General features: G+C 44.1%; 1 protein-coding gene across 6 annotated transcripts in view; it reads left to right on the top strand.

Moving 5' to 3' along the window:
* The window catches only part of LOC115468503 (protein NPAT), a 111,229-nt gene that overhangs the window by 41,830 nt on the left and 53,540 nt on the right, over window positions 1-15,859 (top strand). For 5 of the 6 annotated variants that reach the window (XM_030200266.1, XM_030200267.1, XM_030200264.1 and 2 more), the window contains 2 exons: window positions 8,992-9,198; window positions 15,758-15,842. In XM_030200266.1, coding sequence (XP_030056126.1) covers window positions 8,992-9,198; window positions 15,758-15,842 — 292 coding nt within the window. The remainder of the gene's footprint in view (window positions 1-8,991; window positions 9,199-15,757; window positions 15,843-15,859) is intronic. The other variant, XM_030200265.1, reaches the window with a different exon arrangement.

Raw genomic sequence — 15,859 nt, 5'->3', positions numbered from 1 at the left:
ACTAGCATCGGATGCCTTCCTCCTCGATTGGGGGGAGGGCCTGCTGTATGCTTATCCTCCCATTCCTCTGGTGGGGAAGACTTTGTTGAAACTCAAGCAAGACCGAGGCACCATGATTCTGATTGCTCCTTTTTGGCCGCGTCAGATCTGGTTCCCCCTTCTTCTGGAGTTATCCTCCGAAGAACCGTGGAGATTGGAGTGTTTTCCGACCCTCATCACACAGGACGAGGGGGCGCTTCTGCATCCCAACCTCCAGTCTCTGGCTCTCACGGCCTGGATGTTGAGGGCGTAGACTTTGCCTCTTTGGGTCTGTCAGAGGGTGTCTCCCGCATCTTGCTTGCTTCCAGGAAAGACTCCACTAAGAGAAGTTACTTCTTCCATTGGAGGAGGTTTGCCGTCTGGTGTGACAGCAAGGCCCTAGATCCTCGCTCTTGTCCTACACAGACCCTGCTTGAATACCTTCTGCACTTGTCTGAGTCTGGCCTCAAGACCAACTCTGTAAGAGTTCACCTTAGTGCAATCAGTGCATACCATTACCGTGTGGAAGGTAAGCCGATCTCAGGACAGCCTTTAGTTGTTCGCTTCATGAGAGGTTTGCTTTTGTCAAAGCCCCCTGTCAAGCCTCCTACAGTGTCATGGGATCTCAATGTCGTTCTCACCCAGCTGATGAAACCTCCTTTTGAGCCACTGAATTCCTGCCATCTGAAGTACTTGACCTGGAAGGTCATTTTCTTGGTGGCAGTTACTTCAGCTCGTAGAGTCAGTGAGCTTCAGGCCCTGGTAGCCCAGGCCCCTTACACCAAATTTCATCATAACAGAGTAGTCCTCCGCACTCACCCTAAGTTCTTGCCAAAGGTCGTGTCGGAGTTCCATCTGAACCAGTCAATTGTCTTGCCAACATTCTTTCCCCGTCCTCATTCCTGCCCTGCTGAACGTCAGCTGCACACATTGGACTGCAAGAGAGCATTGGCCTTCTACCTGGAGCGGACACAGCCCCACAGACAGTCCGCCCAATTGTTTGTTTCTTTTGATCCCAATAGGAGGGGAGTGGCTGTAGGGAAACGCACCATATCCAATTGGCTAGCAGATTGCATTTCCTTCACTTACGCCCAGGCGGGGCTGGCTCTTGAGGGTCATGTCACGGCTCATAATGTTAGAGCCATGGCTGCGTCGGTAGCCCACTTGAAGTCAGCCTCCATTGAAGAAATTTGCAAAGCTGCGACGTGGTCATCTGTCCACACATTCACATCTCATTACTGCCTGCAGCAGGATACCCGACGCGACAGTCGGTTCGGGCAGTCAGTTCTTCAGAACCTGTTTGGGCTTTAGGATCCAACTCCACCCCCCGAGGGCCCTGTTTGTTCTGTTCCAGGCTGCACTCTGTTAGTTGGTAAATTTTTTAGGTCAATCTCAGTTATGTCCTCGCCGTTGCGAGGCCCAATTGACCATGGTGGTTGTTTTGAGTGAGCCTGGGGGCTAGGGATACCCCATCAGTGAGAACAAGCAGCCTGCTTGTCCTCGGAGAAAGCGAATGCTACATACCTGTAGAAGGTATTCTCCGAGGACAGCAGGCTGATTGTTCTCACAAACCCGCCCGCCTCCCCTTTGGAGTTGAGTCTTCCCTTGAAGTGTATTGTTTTGCTACATACTGGACTGGCCGGCTCGAGCCGGTTTCGGGCGGGAAGACGGCCGCGCATGCGCGGTGCGCATGGGCGCGCGAGGACTAGCAAAGGCCTTTGCTAGTAAACTTTCCGATGGAGGGGGCTGCCGAGGACGTCAACCCCATCAGTGAGAACAATCAGCCTGCTGTCCTCGGAGAATACCTTCTACAAGTATGTAGCATTCGCTATTCCTTCCTTCCATTTTCTTTCAGCCTCAGGTGTCCCGTTTGATCTCCAGACTGCACCTCCCAGCTCTTCTTGCTGTGGCTGAAGTTTTACAGTTCACCCTTGATTCTACAACTGAACCAGTTAGCTGTATAGAACTCCTCCCCCACTTGGCCAGTATACACAGATTCCGTTGTCTGAAGGGGAGGGAGCAGTTCCGGTATTAGTGGCTAATAGCACTGATGTAGCACCTGAATGGGGTGCTCCTGTAACTGCAGCTTAAGACATTGCGGCTGCAACTGTACCTCTGTGGTTAAATGCCTAATCTCACTGTATGGCTCACTACTCTGCCCAGTCCTATTTCAGGCTGCTCCTCCAGTGGGCCTTCTCAGTTGTCCTGCCTAGCTAGGGTGCGGGTTGCCAACCGTATAGGAGTCTATTTTCCACATTGTGGCAGAAATCTGGCACTCCTTCGTCTCTGGCCTGCTTTTTTGTGTTTTCATCACTATGTAGTATGACTCTAAGAATCGCTTAACGCATAGTTGCATTTTTTATGTTCAAAGGATGCTGCTCAGGAGAGTTTTCTTGGTATTGTGTTCCAGGAGATTCTCTTCCTTCTTTTGTTCCTGTCTCTGGGGTATTTGGTGGTGGGAGCTATGTGCTCTCTCAGCGCTTGCTAGATTCCATCTTTTGCACCTGGGAAGACAGGCAGCTACTTCTCTTGCCATGTAGTATTCATATCTTTTCATAGGCTGTTGATGGCTGTTTCTCAGTTCCTCCTATTAGTCATTAATTTTGCTATTCAGCAGTTGTTTGGCAGGAATAAATTTGGGGAATTGATCACCATTGAGTTGTCTGTTTCTGAGTTTCCCGTTCAGGACTTTACAGTGTGTCATATATTTCTACTGGTGTGCTGAGGAGGCATTGCCTGCCTTCTTGAACTCCTTACTGGGGGTCCTTTTCCCTGGGTTCCAGTTCCTTGGCTGTAGGCTGTGCCCTGTGGAGATCTTCAGGAGAAGCTTAGGAAGTATTTTGGTACCCTTAATTTCATTTGTGTTCTTAAGCTCACATGTTGCCTTTTAGATTTCTGCTTATTCTGTTATTTCCAGAGGCAAGATTCTTCCTCTTTCATTAATGCATTGCTTTCAGCATATTTCTCTAGTTTCAGGCTGCTGTTATCAGGCTTGTGGTATTTTTTTTTTTCCTTTTCTGTTTTTCTCTTAGATTAGCAGTCCCATCCTCTGAGGAAACTGCTCTGTCTCATCCCACTGGGATGGATGCAAAGGAAGGAGAAATGACATCTTACTTAATGATGATTTTCTTTCCTTTAGTCCTACTAGACCAGTCTAGAAGCCCTCCCTGTTTATCATTTTTTTTTTTCAGATGTTTTCTTTTCTTTGGATCCTTCGATTTCATGCTCTGTTTTGTGCACCTCCTGACTTAGCGAAATATCTGCATGTCAGTAGAGGATCTGCCTAACTTTTTGAAGTCATGCTTTGGTTGAGTCCATGCCTCCTGACTCAATAGCTTATCTGCACGTCAGTAGAAGATGTAAACATATTGAGGCTGAGACCATGGTCACTCTTTAGTTGTGATGTGACCCAACAGTATGCATGAGAGTACCATTGCTTGGCCAGTTGAAATATGAGCATTCTGGGGCTCTGCAGTGCCCTTAAAGGGCAAATCATACATAACTACTTTCTTTTTATATCTCCAAAACAATCCCATTTGTCTGAACTGGTCTGGTAGGACTAAAAAAAAAAAAAAGAGAAAATTATCAGGTAAGACATAATTTCTCCTTCCTAAAGTAGTAGAAGCTAATATATTTCCCTTTGAGGTCACGTTTCAGTTTGGATAAAAATTTGTTTTGGGGGGTGGGGTCTTTGTATTTGGAGGTTTCCACTGCTTTTATATGGAGGTGAAGCTTTTCACAGCTATTTGATAGACATGGAATGAGTTTCAGCAGCACCATAGAGGACACTCGCTGGCTCTATTGGAAGATTTAGTGTTTTGGGGGAAACCTGGCATTTTTCTTTTGCTTTCTAATTTTAATGAGAGCCCAATTGATAGAACAGTGGTTCTCAGCTGGTGTGTCATGACACACTAGTGTGTTGCAAGCATCCGGGAGGTGTCACAGGGCTAGCACTCAAACCGCTACACACTTTTTTTTTTTTTTTTTGGTGCTTGCATTGCAGCTTCTCCCTCCTTTTTCCCTCCTGCCAAGAGTCCAGCAGCTTCCCCATGTCTTCCCTCAACCAGCCCCCAGGGCTGCTGAAACCTGAGGAGTTTTGTCCACAGGGGCAGCGATAACAGGCAGTCTGAGCTGGCCTGGAGTCTTTCCTCCATACTGTTCTGCCCCTGTGACTTCCTGTTTACATGCGGGCAACACAATTGTGAAGAAAAGGCTTTGGGTCAGCGCAGGCAGCGTCTTATTGCTGCTGCAGGCGAACTCTGGTTTTGCAGCCCAGGGATGAGGGGAGGAGGCTGGCTGAGGATGATAAGGGAAAGGTGCTGCACCTGCATGGGGGGAAGGAGGGCTGGTTGGCTAGCAGAGGGAGAAGTGCTGAACCCATGGGGAGGTGGTAAAGAGAGGGAGAGTTGCTGGATCTGTAGGGGAAGTGGAACAAGAGAAATGCCAGACTAACGGCGAGCTGAGATCAGACCATGGAGGTCTGGGGCGAGGGGGCGTTGTCAAGACCATGGGGGAGGAGAGGGGGAGTATGAGAGAGATGCTGCACACCAGAGTGTTAAAAATACAACAAAAAGCACCAAAAGCCTTCAGAAACTGGACACAGTTCCTTTAATTGTGAAAATCAATATTGTAGTATAGACCAGACACGGGCCGTGTTTCGGCGCACAGCGCCTGCATCAGGGGTCAATTGTGGTCTAATATAAAATGAAAATTGTACACAGTGACCAAACTTCTTTATGAAATAGAAAAGAATTCAATTGCTCTATAGAATAGTTACTCCATGCATTAGGAACAGGGAGTCCCTTTGTTCCTTAGTAAAGGTGCTGTTGTGTATCTCTGTTACTTCACTAAGGAACAAAGGGATTCCCTGTTCCTAATGCGTGGAGTAACTATATTTTATATAGCATATTGAATGTGCGCCGAAACACAGCCCGTGCCGGGTCTATACTGGAATATTGATTTTCACAATTAAAGGAATTGTGTCCAGTTTCTGAAGGCTCTTGGTGCAGTTTGGACTCTGTTCTGTACTTTGAATCCTCTCTGTACGGTTATATTGCACTCTAGAGTGTTCTAAGTTCCAACTTCTGTTCCTTCCTTGCCTGCAGTGCTGCAACTCAAACCCAGAGAGACTGAGAGAGCTGACTGGAATTTTTTTTTAATGTACCATTAAATTCTTGCGGTACTGATTGGGGTCAGGTTAAATTCTTGCGAGGATGGGTAAAGATTCCAGTGGGGACGAATGGTGATGGGTAAGATTCCAGCAGGGATGGGTAAGATTTCTGTCCCCGTACGACTCTCTAGTAGTCAGTAAATTGCACTTTGGATTTCACTTCTAGTGTGTGTTTTGTCATCTCCAACCCAGGAAGGAGCAGGGCATTGGGATTTGTGTAGCCACATCTCCAGCTGCCAGGCTGAGTTTCCTGTGGCTGCTCTCCCCTACAAGCCGCTGCCTTGCTGATATTGAGGGGGGACATGGAGTTGCTGCACAATGGGGGTGGAGGGGAAGGGACAGGGAGTTGCTGCACAGTAGGGGTGGAGGAGAGAGAGGAGATGCTGGGCTACAAAGATGTAGGAATGAAGAGTGAAGAGAGATGCTTGGCATGGTGGAACCATGTGGGAGAGACCATGGGGGTTCGAGTGAGTGGAAGATATTGTGTACAGAGGGTAGAAGTATAGTAATGCGGAGTGGGTGAATGAGAATAGAATAGGAGGCCAGAGAAGGAATGAGATAGGAGAGCTAGAGGGTGAGAGGAGAAGATTGAATGTTAAGTGAAATATAGGTGGAGCACTTAAGAGTGAGAGGGTGAAATTTTAGTGGGCAGACAGAACAGAGAGAAAGGGGGAATGGAAGAAAAGAGAAAGTGTTGAAAGGTCAAATGGCGAGCACCCACTGGAAAAAGAGCAGAAGAGAAGACGACAAAGCAGAAAAAAAGAAACTGGGACGGGCACGCTTGGAAAAATAAAATGGGCAGATATCAAAGGTTAAAAAAAAAAAGCTTTGTTTTTGAATTTATTAGATGGAATATGTTAGCTTTGGAAAATGTGCATCACGGATTTCTTTGCATTTTGTTGGAAATGCATCTCTGCATTTCTCCTTTGTTGTAGTACCTGCCTAGTTTGACTTCTTAGGGTTTCCAGTTCAGTTTTTGTCGTCTTATTTCGGTTTCTGATTTGTGATCCCTTGTTCTGTATTTGGTGAGATTGTTTTGTGTGTGACTGAGGTATTCTATTCTGTTTACATGTAGTTTCTTTGTAGAACTCTGCAGCAGTCCACTTGTGTTTACCAGTATTAGTGTTCTAGGTCCCTGTGTAATATTAGTAGTGCTGGAGCTATTAGGGTTCTTTATCAACTACCCTAGGCCCCATCCACCTCCACTTCAGTAATTGCAGTTCATAGGAGCCCCACGTGGTTCAAGCATAAGCCTTCCTCTCTCTGGCATGGGCAGACACTCTTGTTTTCATTGCTGTGCAGGTTCACAGTAGCCAGCAAGTCACAGCTTGACATATGTTGAGGTTGGATGACATGGCCTCTACAATGCGTGTCATCCCCATGATACTTCTAGCTTCCCAGTGGTCTCGGGCCATGGGGAACCTAGCAGATGTCATCCAAGTAACCCCAGAGTTGGCTCAATCCCTCCTCCAGTGGGTAATTCAGTCCAATTTCACATTGGACTGCCATTCCAAATTCTTCCACCCCAGAAGGTGTTGACAACAGATGCATCTGACCTGGGGTGAGGAGCTCATTTAGATGAGCTTCACACTCAAGGTCCATGATCAGCTCAGGAAACAGAGTTGCAGATCAACCTCCTGGAGTTCCAGACTATTTGGAGCACTCTAAAGGCTTTCAAAGATCAGCTGCCCAACCAAATTATTATACTCATTCAAACAATCAGGTTGCAATATATTATTTCGTCGAGCAGGGGGAGTACAGGTTCCTACCCTCTGTGTGAGGAAGACTGTAAGGATGTGGAACTGGGCTGTCCAACACAGGATAGTTCTCAGAGTCATGTGCCAGGTGGAAAGTTCAATAGCCTTGCTGACAGACTGAGCAAGTTAGTGCAACCTCACTAGTGGTTTCTCAGTATGGTTGTTGCTAGAAATATTTTCTGAGACTGGGGCACTCCCTTAGTAGATCTCTTTGCCATTCATTAAAATCACAAGGTCCCTCAATACTGCTCCAGGCTCAGATCACACAACAGACTAATGTAGGATGCCTTTCTTCTTCATTGGGGGCAGGTCTTGTGTATGCATATTCTTCCATTCCTCTCATAGGGAAGACCAGGAAACCATGATCCTGATTACCCTGTATTGACTCAGGTAGATATGATTCCCACTTCTTCTGGAGTTTTCCTCCAAAGACCCATGGAAATTGTACTGTCTTCTGACCCTTATCACACAGAACGAGAGATCTCTTCTGCAATTCAACCTCCAGTCTCTGGCTCTCACGGCCTGGATGTTGAACATAGAATTTGCTTCCTTTTTGTGGTGGGAATCTATAGACTGTCAGTGATCTGTGAGCCCCCCTATATTTCTATTCTCATTCTTTTAGTAATTAATAGTTTTGAAGAGAGATACCTAGCTTCATTCCTAAGGAGAATTTCTCATTTCATTTTAATTGAATGATGGTGATGTTTCTTACATAGCCTTGTACAATAGGATACATGTTTTATATCAGTATGTCCAAGTATCTAAAATTTATTTTGGGAGAGCTTTGAAATCCTTTGAAAATTGGCAGTTTGTTGTAAAGTAGAACAGTAAAATCAGCTTGTAACACTTCTGTTGCCAGGTTAATATAAAATATATATAATCTGCAAAGTTTATATATGGAGATATTCAGTTACAAATATTTTGGAGAGCTGTGTAGCATTTTTGAACTACAGACAACATCTTTGTAACATTTGTAAGGCTGCCATGTACAGGCTACTAGGTACCTTTATTAGTAAGTATTATTATATTGAAAGTCTAATATTGGTAGATACAGACTGATAGATATAATAGTTTCTTACTTGTCAAATCTCTCTTGCTAATCTAAATTGAAACTGCCCTGATAAAAAAAGTGTGTATTTGTAGACTTGGTTGCTGGGGGAAATGTTTAAAGGAGCATCAGGAGAGACAGTCCTGAGAGGAAGGATACAATGGAAACTGTTAATTATCTCACCATCCTTGATGGCTGCAGCTTCAGGCACATTATAGAGCTAATATAAAACTAGTCCTATCATTGGTATGTAGGAATCTAGTAAATATCAAAACCAAAATCTTTCAGGTTTAAGAAGGATGATCCTTGCTGGTAGTGTATTCAAATCAGCTCTATTGGTTGCTGGTGGAGTTCTCAACTAGATTTTGTTTTGCTTTGTTTTTCTTCTTCTTTTTTTTCAGGCTCTTTAATCTATCTTGATGGGCCTTTCTGTTTAATATCTTATTGCAGCCTTATGTATCATCAAGAAGTCTAAATTATCTTTTCAGCAGTTGTTGAGCCAAAAAAAACATGTAGTTGCAGTGTAAGATAAGCAAGCTTTTGAGTCCACGTTCCACACCTTTTGGAATTCATTACTAGTTGGTGTAACAGGAGAGGGTCTGCTATAACTTTTGAAGGAACATTAAGATAGTTTGTACTATAAATGTTACTAAGTTATGAGAGTAGATGAAATGGTTAACTGTTGGATGGATGTGAAGATTTTTGATAGGGGTGCTTTTATTATTACTTGCCTCAAGCTGTTTGGTGAGGTGGGTTTATCTAATATTGAGAATAAATCTAAGGACTCTATTATATCAGCCCCATAACCAGTCAGAGTGCAAGTAAAATTCCTAGATTGGTATTAAGAGGTCCTGGAGTTGACTGAATTGTGAGCAGCATTAGTTTGGTGTGTATGGAAAGAAGCACAATGCCATCCTTCAGAGTGAAACTGTTTATCAGATACTTATTCTTTATACCCAGATTAACATATGACTCTTACGGCCTTTCTTCTTCCTCAGCACGCACCCGAACTGGACTTGCAGGTGTCAGACGTCAGCAAGCTTTGGCAGGGTCAGGGCTGCTTACTGTGTCTGAACAGACAGGACAGCAGCCTTCTCCAATGACAGTAGCAAACGTCGTCAACAGATCAGCAAGTCAGGCAAGACCAAATCCTCTGTTCTTCCATCATTCTTCCCCGGACAGCAGACCTTCTAGTAACGTAAGTGGTGAGTAATCCATACAGTCAGAGTAGTCCAAAAACAATGTTGCACAGATGTACGTTTTTTTTCCATCAGCATTGTGTGGCGCAAGAAATGGGGTATATAGATACGCACTATCAGGGATCAGTTCCCTTAAGCATTGGCTACTGCTTCAAGTATACTTGATGCTTTCCATGTCTTATTCACTGTACAAATTCAATTACTACTTAAACTGAAAAGTTTTGGAAAACTTGCCAAATTTAATTTTTTTCCTTTTCTACTAAATCAGTCGAGACTATAAAGCTGGGAGACTGTGTTCACATTTTAATAAAATCTGTACTTCCACGAACAGTGATAAAGAAATAATTCATAGAAAAGTTATATTTTATTTTAAATTCAAGTCTGAAGTAGCAGTTCTCACACAGTATTTCTAAGCATAGGACACTAATCTATGTCACAGAATGCTTGCTTCCTCCTCTCTGGCAGATCATTCTTGATGAGTGAGTATGTGCTCTCTTGCCAGAAGAGGGGAGAACTTTTTTTTTTTTTCTTTTGGCCAAAAGGATCTCTGTGTCCCAGGGGTCTACACCAAAGTTCAACGCACCCCACCTTCAGTCCAGAGTTGTGCCTGTGCCTTGGCCCGGTGGGAGAGCAACCAAACCACCAACTGGGGGGGGGGGGGGGAGGGGATGGACAAAGAGCAGATATGTGATGATTTGAGCTTAGTTCTAGGCTCTTCAGAGAGGTTCTGAGGATGGGATTGCTGGATTGTTGGGAAGCTCTTTGTCCAGGTACTGCAGGGGATAGTCCACCAGCTATCATGGCAGTCCTGACAGAAATGGCATGCTGCTGTATTTGTGGTGCACAGCATGTTGTCACCCGCCAGTCGCCTTTGCTATCTCTGCAGTTCAGCCTTGGGAAGCAGCAGCTTTGGAGACTGATGGTGGTAGCGATAAGGCAAAGGCAGGTGGTTCCAGATGCACAGCACGTTGTGGCAGAGGCTGGCATAAGGAGCACAGGAGAGCCAGTTCTGGCAGGAAATTCTGCCATTTTGAACGTGCTCTCTTCAGCACAGAATCAGTAAGCAGAACCCTCAGTGCTCATTTGTCACAGAGTTTGGTGACAATGAGTCGTCTTTAACCCCCCCCCCCCCCCCCCCCCCCCCGAGTTGTATTGTTTGCTCCATAAAGCTTTTGCTTAAAAGAGGGTTTTGCCGATTCCTTCTCATGTGGAGGCCTGAGGCCCCGCGGGGGCCAAAAAGCTGCATTTATCTTGGAAAAGTGCGCTTGCAGCAACAACTTAAGATTGATTGGACTGCCGCAATTGGTAAAGGAAGCTGAACTGTGTGGTTTTTTTGGAAGCATGGTTTCCTAGATTTTTATAACATCAAAGTACAGCTGGCCCTTTACAAATAGTGAGCACATCGGCTGGGCCCCAAAAGATCATCTACGGATTGCCCCAGTACAGTTATTGTTCAATTGCTCCATTATCATAAGATGGAGATACTGTCTGCTCTCCGTGGCAGTAAAACCTTGGATTATGAAGGACATAAGATCCTGTATTTTCAAGACTATTCTTTTAAAGTTTCCCTTCAACACACACAGTTTTTCCCGCTTTGTAGCCATTTACACAAGCTGCAAGTGCGTTCAGTTTGCTATATCCAGCTAAGCTACGGATTCATCATAATGGCCCTTCTTATTATTATGATACCGTGGAAGCTAAGGAGCATCAAAAGCTCTGTCGGTGGGTTGGCTCTTATTTTTGAATCTCCAGCACGGGCTAAAAAGGCTGGGGTGGTTTTTCTAGTTCGGAAAGGGATCCAGCTCTTTAATCATAAAATTATTCATGATGATGCTGGGCGATTCCTGTTGGTGCATGTAACTATTGAGCGCCAGCCAATACTTCTTTGCAATGTCTATGCATCAAATGCATATAGTAAAACGTTCTACAAGCAGATTCTTTGTCACCTTCAAAGTTTTGTTGTGGTTCCTCTTTTGGTAGGAGGGGACTTTAATGAAGTGGGTGATCCAAAGCTAGATAGATCACAAGGGGCAGGGAGCAGCTCATACCAAGAATCCCGAGGTATATCATAATCTCAGACCATGCTATGATAATCAGTAGCTTGGAGTTTCCCGGTGCATCTTCACAACACTGTCAGTGGAAATTCCCTATTCGCCTTTATAGGGATGGGAGCTTTTTAGATTTTATTTTGCAGAAATATCAGATATTTAAAGGAAACGAATGCTGCTCATGTGGATAACCCCCTTCTATATTGGAAGACTGCTAAAGCAGTGCTCAGGGGAGAGATCATAGCTTATGCGAGTCATCAAAAGAAGGTTAGGGACAGGGAGCTTCTGAGTGGAGGAGTAGCCTAGTGGTTAGTGCAGTGGACTTTGATCCTGGGGAACTGAGTTCGATTTCCACTGCAGCTCCTTGTGACTCTGGGCAAGTCACTTAACCCTCCATTGCCCCTGGTACAAAATAAGTACCTGAATATATGTAAACCACTTTGAATATAGTTGCAAAAACCTCAGAAAGACGGTATATCAAGTCCCATTTCCTTTCCCTTTCATTTGGAAAGGGAGGTTACACGCCTGAGACGTCTCTATAGGGTCCATTACAGCGCACAGGTTAAAACTCAGTTCTTAGAGTTGCAACATACCTTAAAAGAATTAATTCACCATAATACCACACTCCTCTACCATAATACTCAAAAATGCTACAGTTCTGTTCTTTTATCAACTATGCAAGTAAGAGTGGTAGACAGCTCGCTTGGCTCGACCCTTGTCAAGGTCCCTTTTAAGACTGATGCTCTGTACTGCTGTACTGGGGTTCTGGAAAATAAGGATGTTCAATTCAATCGCATTAGGAGAGATTACTATGCCCAACTGTATTCATCCCCCAATCCTCCTCCACTGAAAAGTTCTATGTACCTCTCTGGCCTGGATCTTGAGCAGTTGGAGCTAGACAGTTTGGCAATATTAAATGCTCCTTTTGTAGTGGAGGAGTATCTTGGGCTATACAAAGGGGACCGCTCAGTAAAGCTCCTGGATCAGATGGCTGCAGAGGAGAATTTTATAAGATGCCGAGGGAGGAGGTTGTTCCCCTGCTGACTTCAATGTTTAACTCTATAGTGGAGGAGGGAAAGCTGCCTGAATCCTTAAGACTTACCCAGATAGTCATTTTGCCAAAACCAAGCAGAGACCACAGAAACCGGACTCATATAGACCTATCTCATTGCTCAACTATGAAGTCAAATTATTTGCAAAAGTTTTGGTGAGCCGTCTGTCTCAGATACTTCCATATATGAGGATTCCCAAGTGGGTTTTGTACCAGGCTGTAACATTACAAAGAATGTGAGAAAGATACTTGCTACCTTGGAGTTGGCGGCGGGTCGGGATATTCCTTCAGTGTTGATCAGTTTTGATGCGGAAAAGGCATTTGAACAGGGTGGGTGTGGGATTTTTTTATTTGGAGTATTGGATGGTTATGGAATTTGTGTGTGTGTGTGGGTGGGGGGGGGGGGGGGTTCAAGAAGCGATTCGAACTTTGTATTTTCTTTCTCAAGCACAAGTATGGCTAAATGGGCTGCTCTCTCCTCCCTTTTCAGTACATCAAGGTACCAAGCAGGGTTGCCCACTCTCACCACTTTTGTTTGTTCTTACTTTGGGCCCCCTCCTCCGTGATATTCAGAGGAACCCCAATATACGTGGTTTTCAATTAGATACATATACTTTTAAAATAGCTGCATTTGCTGATGACTTGTTGGTGGTACATGTGGCCAATCCTCAAGTTTCCATAGGGGCTTTATTAGAATGCATGACTAAATATGGGGATTTCTCTAGTTTTAAATTAAATCTTGAAAAATTAGAGGCGTTGCACCATGGTAGGGATCAAGGAGCGACCTGGCAGGGACAATATCCGTTGAAATGGGCTGGCAAATCCTTTCACTATCTAGGGGTGTTGGTGGCTATGGAGAGTTCGAGACTGTATTGTTTGAATGTCGATAGTCTGTTAAGACAGCAGGCTTCATTTTGAGAAATGGGAGTCATTTACCTTTATCTTTAATGGGTGGTATAAATCTCTTTAAAATGATTATTTTTCCTTGCTGGCTGTACGTTTTCCAAGTCTTACCTATGGCCTTTTGCAAAAAGATCTACAGTTATTAAACAAGCTGTGTAGGAAGATTTTGTGGGGGGGAAAGAAATCAAAATGCGACTAGAATATCTTCTAGTCGCATTTCTTGGCAGCAGGGAGGTTTAGGTTTCCCTTGTCTGAGGTGTTATATAATCAGGCTTTCCTTCTGCGACACCTTAAGGATCCGTTGGTTGGTACGGAGCAGTTTGCTCCTATGCATTGGGGAAAAGGAATTGTTTGCACCTTGGCATCTGAACTTTCTTTTGCATGCCCAAACAAAAATTTGCCCCCCCCCCCTCGCCTTTTGTCGTGGGAGTGTATTCCTGCACCCACTGAGAGGCATTTAGAGGATATTCCTGAAGTGTTGGAATCAGAACCTGAATGTTAGTGACTTATTGCCATGCAGAGGCAATGCTGATTTTCCAACAGGGCTGGAATCCGGTCCATTTCAGAGATGGTTAGATAATGGATATAGTTTTGATTGAGCATTTTCTCAATGAGGACAGTGTTTTCTATTCCCTTCAGGACTTACAGCAGAGGCTCTTCTTAACTCGTAAGGATTTTTTTGCCTACCTACAACTACATAATTATTATTCAGGTTTAGACTGTGAGGCGCTGCCTAGGCCAGAAACTTTGAGATTTTTTTACAAGGACATGCTTTTCGTCAGGTTTCTGTGTCAAGCTTACATAGAGCTTTGGTTCCTCTCACTCCGTCCCAGGAGTATGGTCCTATTAAGGAAGCTTGGAGTTAGAGACCTGGGAGTGAATTGAAAGGGGTGGACTTTTTAAAAATGATTAATGCTATTCCCAAAACAGGTTAGGTCTGCCCAAGCTTCAGGAGAGTCAACACAGAGTACTCGACAAGGCATATATATCCCAATATCAGGCTGCGCGGGCAGGTTGGTGTTGTTGGTAGGGTCAATTGTCCCAAGTGTCCACCGGGAGACACCTTTTTTCATGCATTTCGTGATGTAGTGGCATTCAAGCGTTTTGAATGTCGCTTCATCGATACTTAGGGACTCTTTTTGGGTGGTCATGTAGTCTTTTCTTGGAAAGGTGTCATTACACAAATGGGAGGCATATGGGGTTCAGGATAAAAATTCACGTTTCTTCCTTAGTAAAGCTTATGCATTGGGAAAGAAATGTTTACTTAAGCCTTCCTCCTTTTGATGTTGGAGAAACAGATTGCATGCTCTCAAGTTGTGGGAGGCACGGGAGGTTAGGTCTTCCCCAAAAGGATGAAGATCTTTCATGCTCATCTGGAAATGCTATTTGTATTCCATCTCTCACAAAGCAAGAAGCGCTGTGCTGAATAGGTTTCAGAGTGTATCTTAAGAGGGTATTGTTAAATTAGGGGCTGGTTTGGGGTTCTCTGCCTGGGAAGGGGAGGGAGGATTGGGGTTATTGAGTGTTAATTTTTCTTTTTTAAGATGACTGGGGGTCTTAAGAAACCAGACTCCAGTCATCTCGGTAGCAAGTTTCGGTAAGGGATTAGGTGGGGAAGGGGGGTACTTTTGAACATATTTTATAAAGTTGAATGGTACAGAGGGTTACGAGGCTGGAGGTTAGTGAGAGGTTTATCACAACAAAAAGAGGATCATTTGTCACACAGTTGTTGCTGTAAGATGTTTTTGTTCTGCTTGCTTATTGTTTTGTAGTTGTTTGATGTAACTGTTTGGACTTGTTGCTTGATGTTAGACATATTTTATTTTGATCCTGAATAAAAACCGTCAAATCTTATACCATCTATCTGACTTGGTCTATAGAAATACTGGCTGGTTCAGGGCCTTACAGTATCCTTATAAGATGCCATACGTTCAGTAGTTCTCAGTCTCCATCTGCTGGTAGGAGAGCATATACCACACCGGGAATGATCTGGATAGACTCAAGGAAAGAAAATGAGCTCTTAAGACCTAATTTCTCGATCCAAGGGAAAGAAATTGTAATGAAAGCTTTGATGCTCACAGCAAAACTGAGGTGCTTTAGAGGTTATTTTTTCAGCTATATGGTGTTTATATTCTAAATAGTTTTTTTAAAGTAAAACAGTGGTTTTCATTCTAGGGTTTTTGTAGAATTTGATGTATGTTGTGCAGTTTCTCCTTCAGCTTTTCAGCCACTGTTGTGGAGATTGTCCTGGAGGAGTTTGGGGGCCAGCCATATGATACTGTTGTCTTGTATTTTGCATCTTTAGTCAGTTCCATGGGCAGCACTTCTCTTCAGTCAGCTTCAGGACTGATTGACTGTTCCTCACCATTTCTTCCCTGTCTAAGGTGACGATTAAAGAAGCCCTTTCTATTTTTTTTTTTTTCTTTTAACAAAAAAAAAAAAACCCTCCCTTTTGTAGTGTTAGTATTCATAGTACAATGCTTTTCCGATTGACTTATCTGGACAATGCTTTTCCGATTGACTTATCTGGAATCAATTCACTGTTAATTTGCTGTTTTATTAGCAGGTGTTAATTTACACGTGTCATTGCCCAGACCATCCGATAAAAGACAGCACTTGAGCTTGCCATCTCCAGGGAGTCGAAAAGGGTAAGTCAGATGTTCCA

This window comes from Microcaecilia unicolor, chromosome 4 (genome assembly GCF_901765095.1).
Source record: "Microcaecilia unicolor chromosome 4, aMicUni1.1, whole genome shotgun sequence".
Lineage (NCBI taxonomy): Eukaryota > Metazoa > Chordata > Amphibia > Gymnophiona > Siphonopidae > Microcaecilia > Microcaecilia unicolor.
The sequence above is the reverse complement of the archived record's forward strand: the minus strand, read 5'-3'. Positions and strand labels throughout refer to the sequence as shown.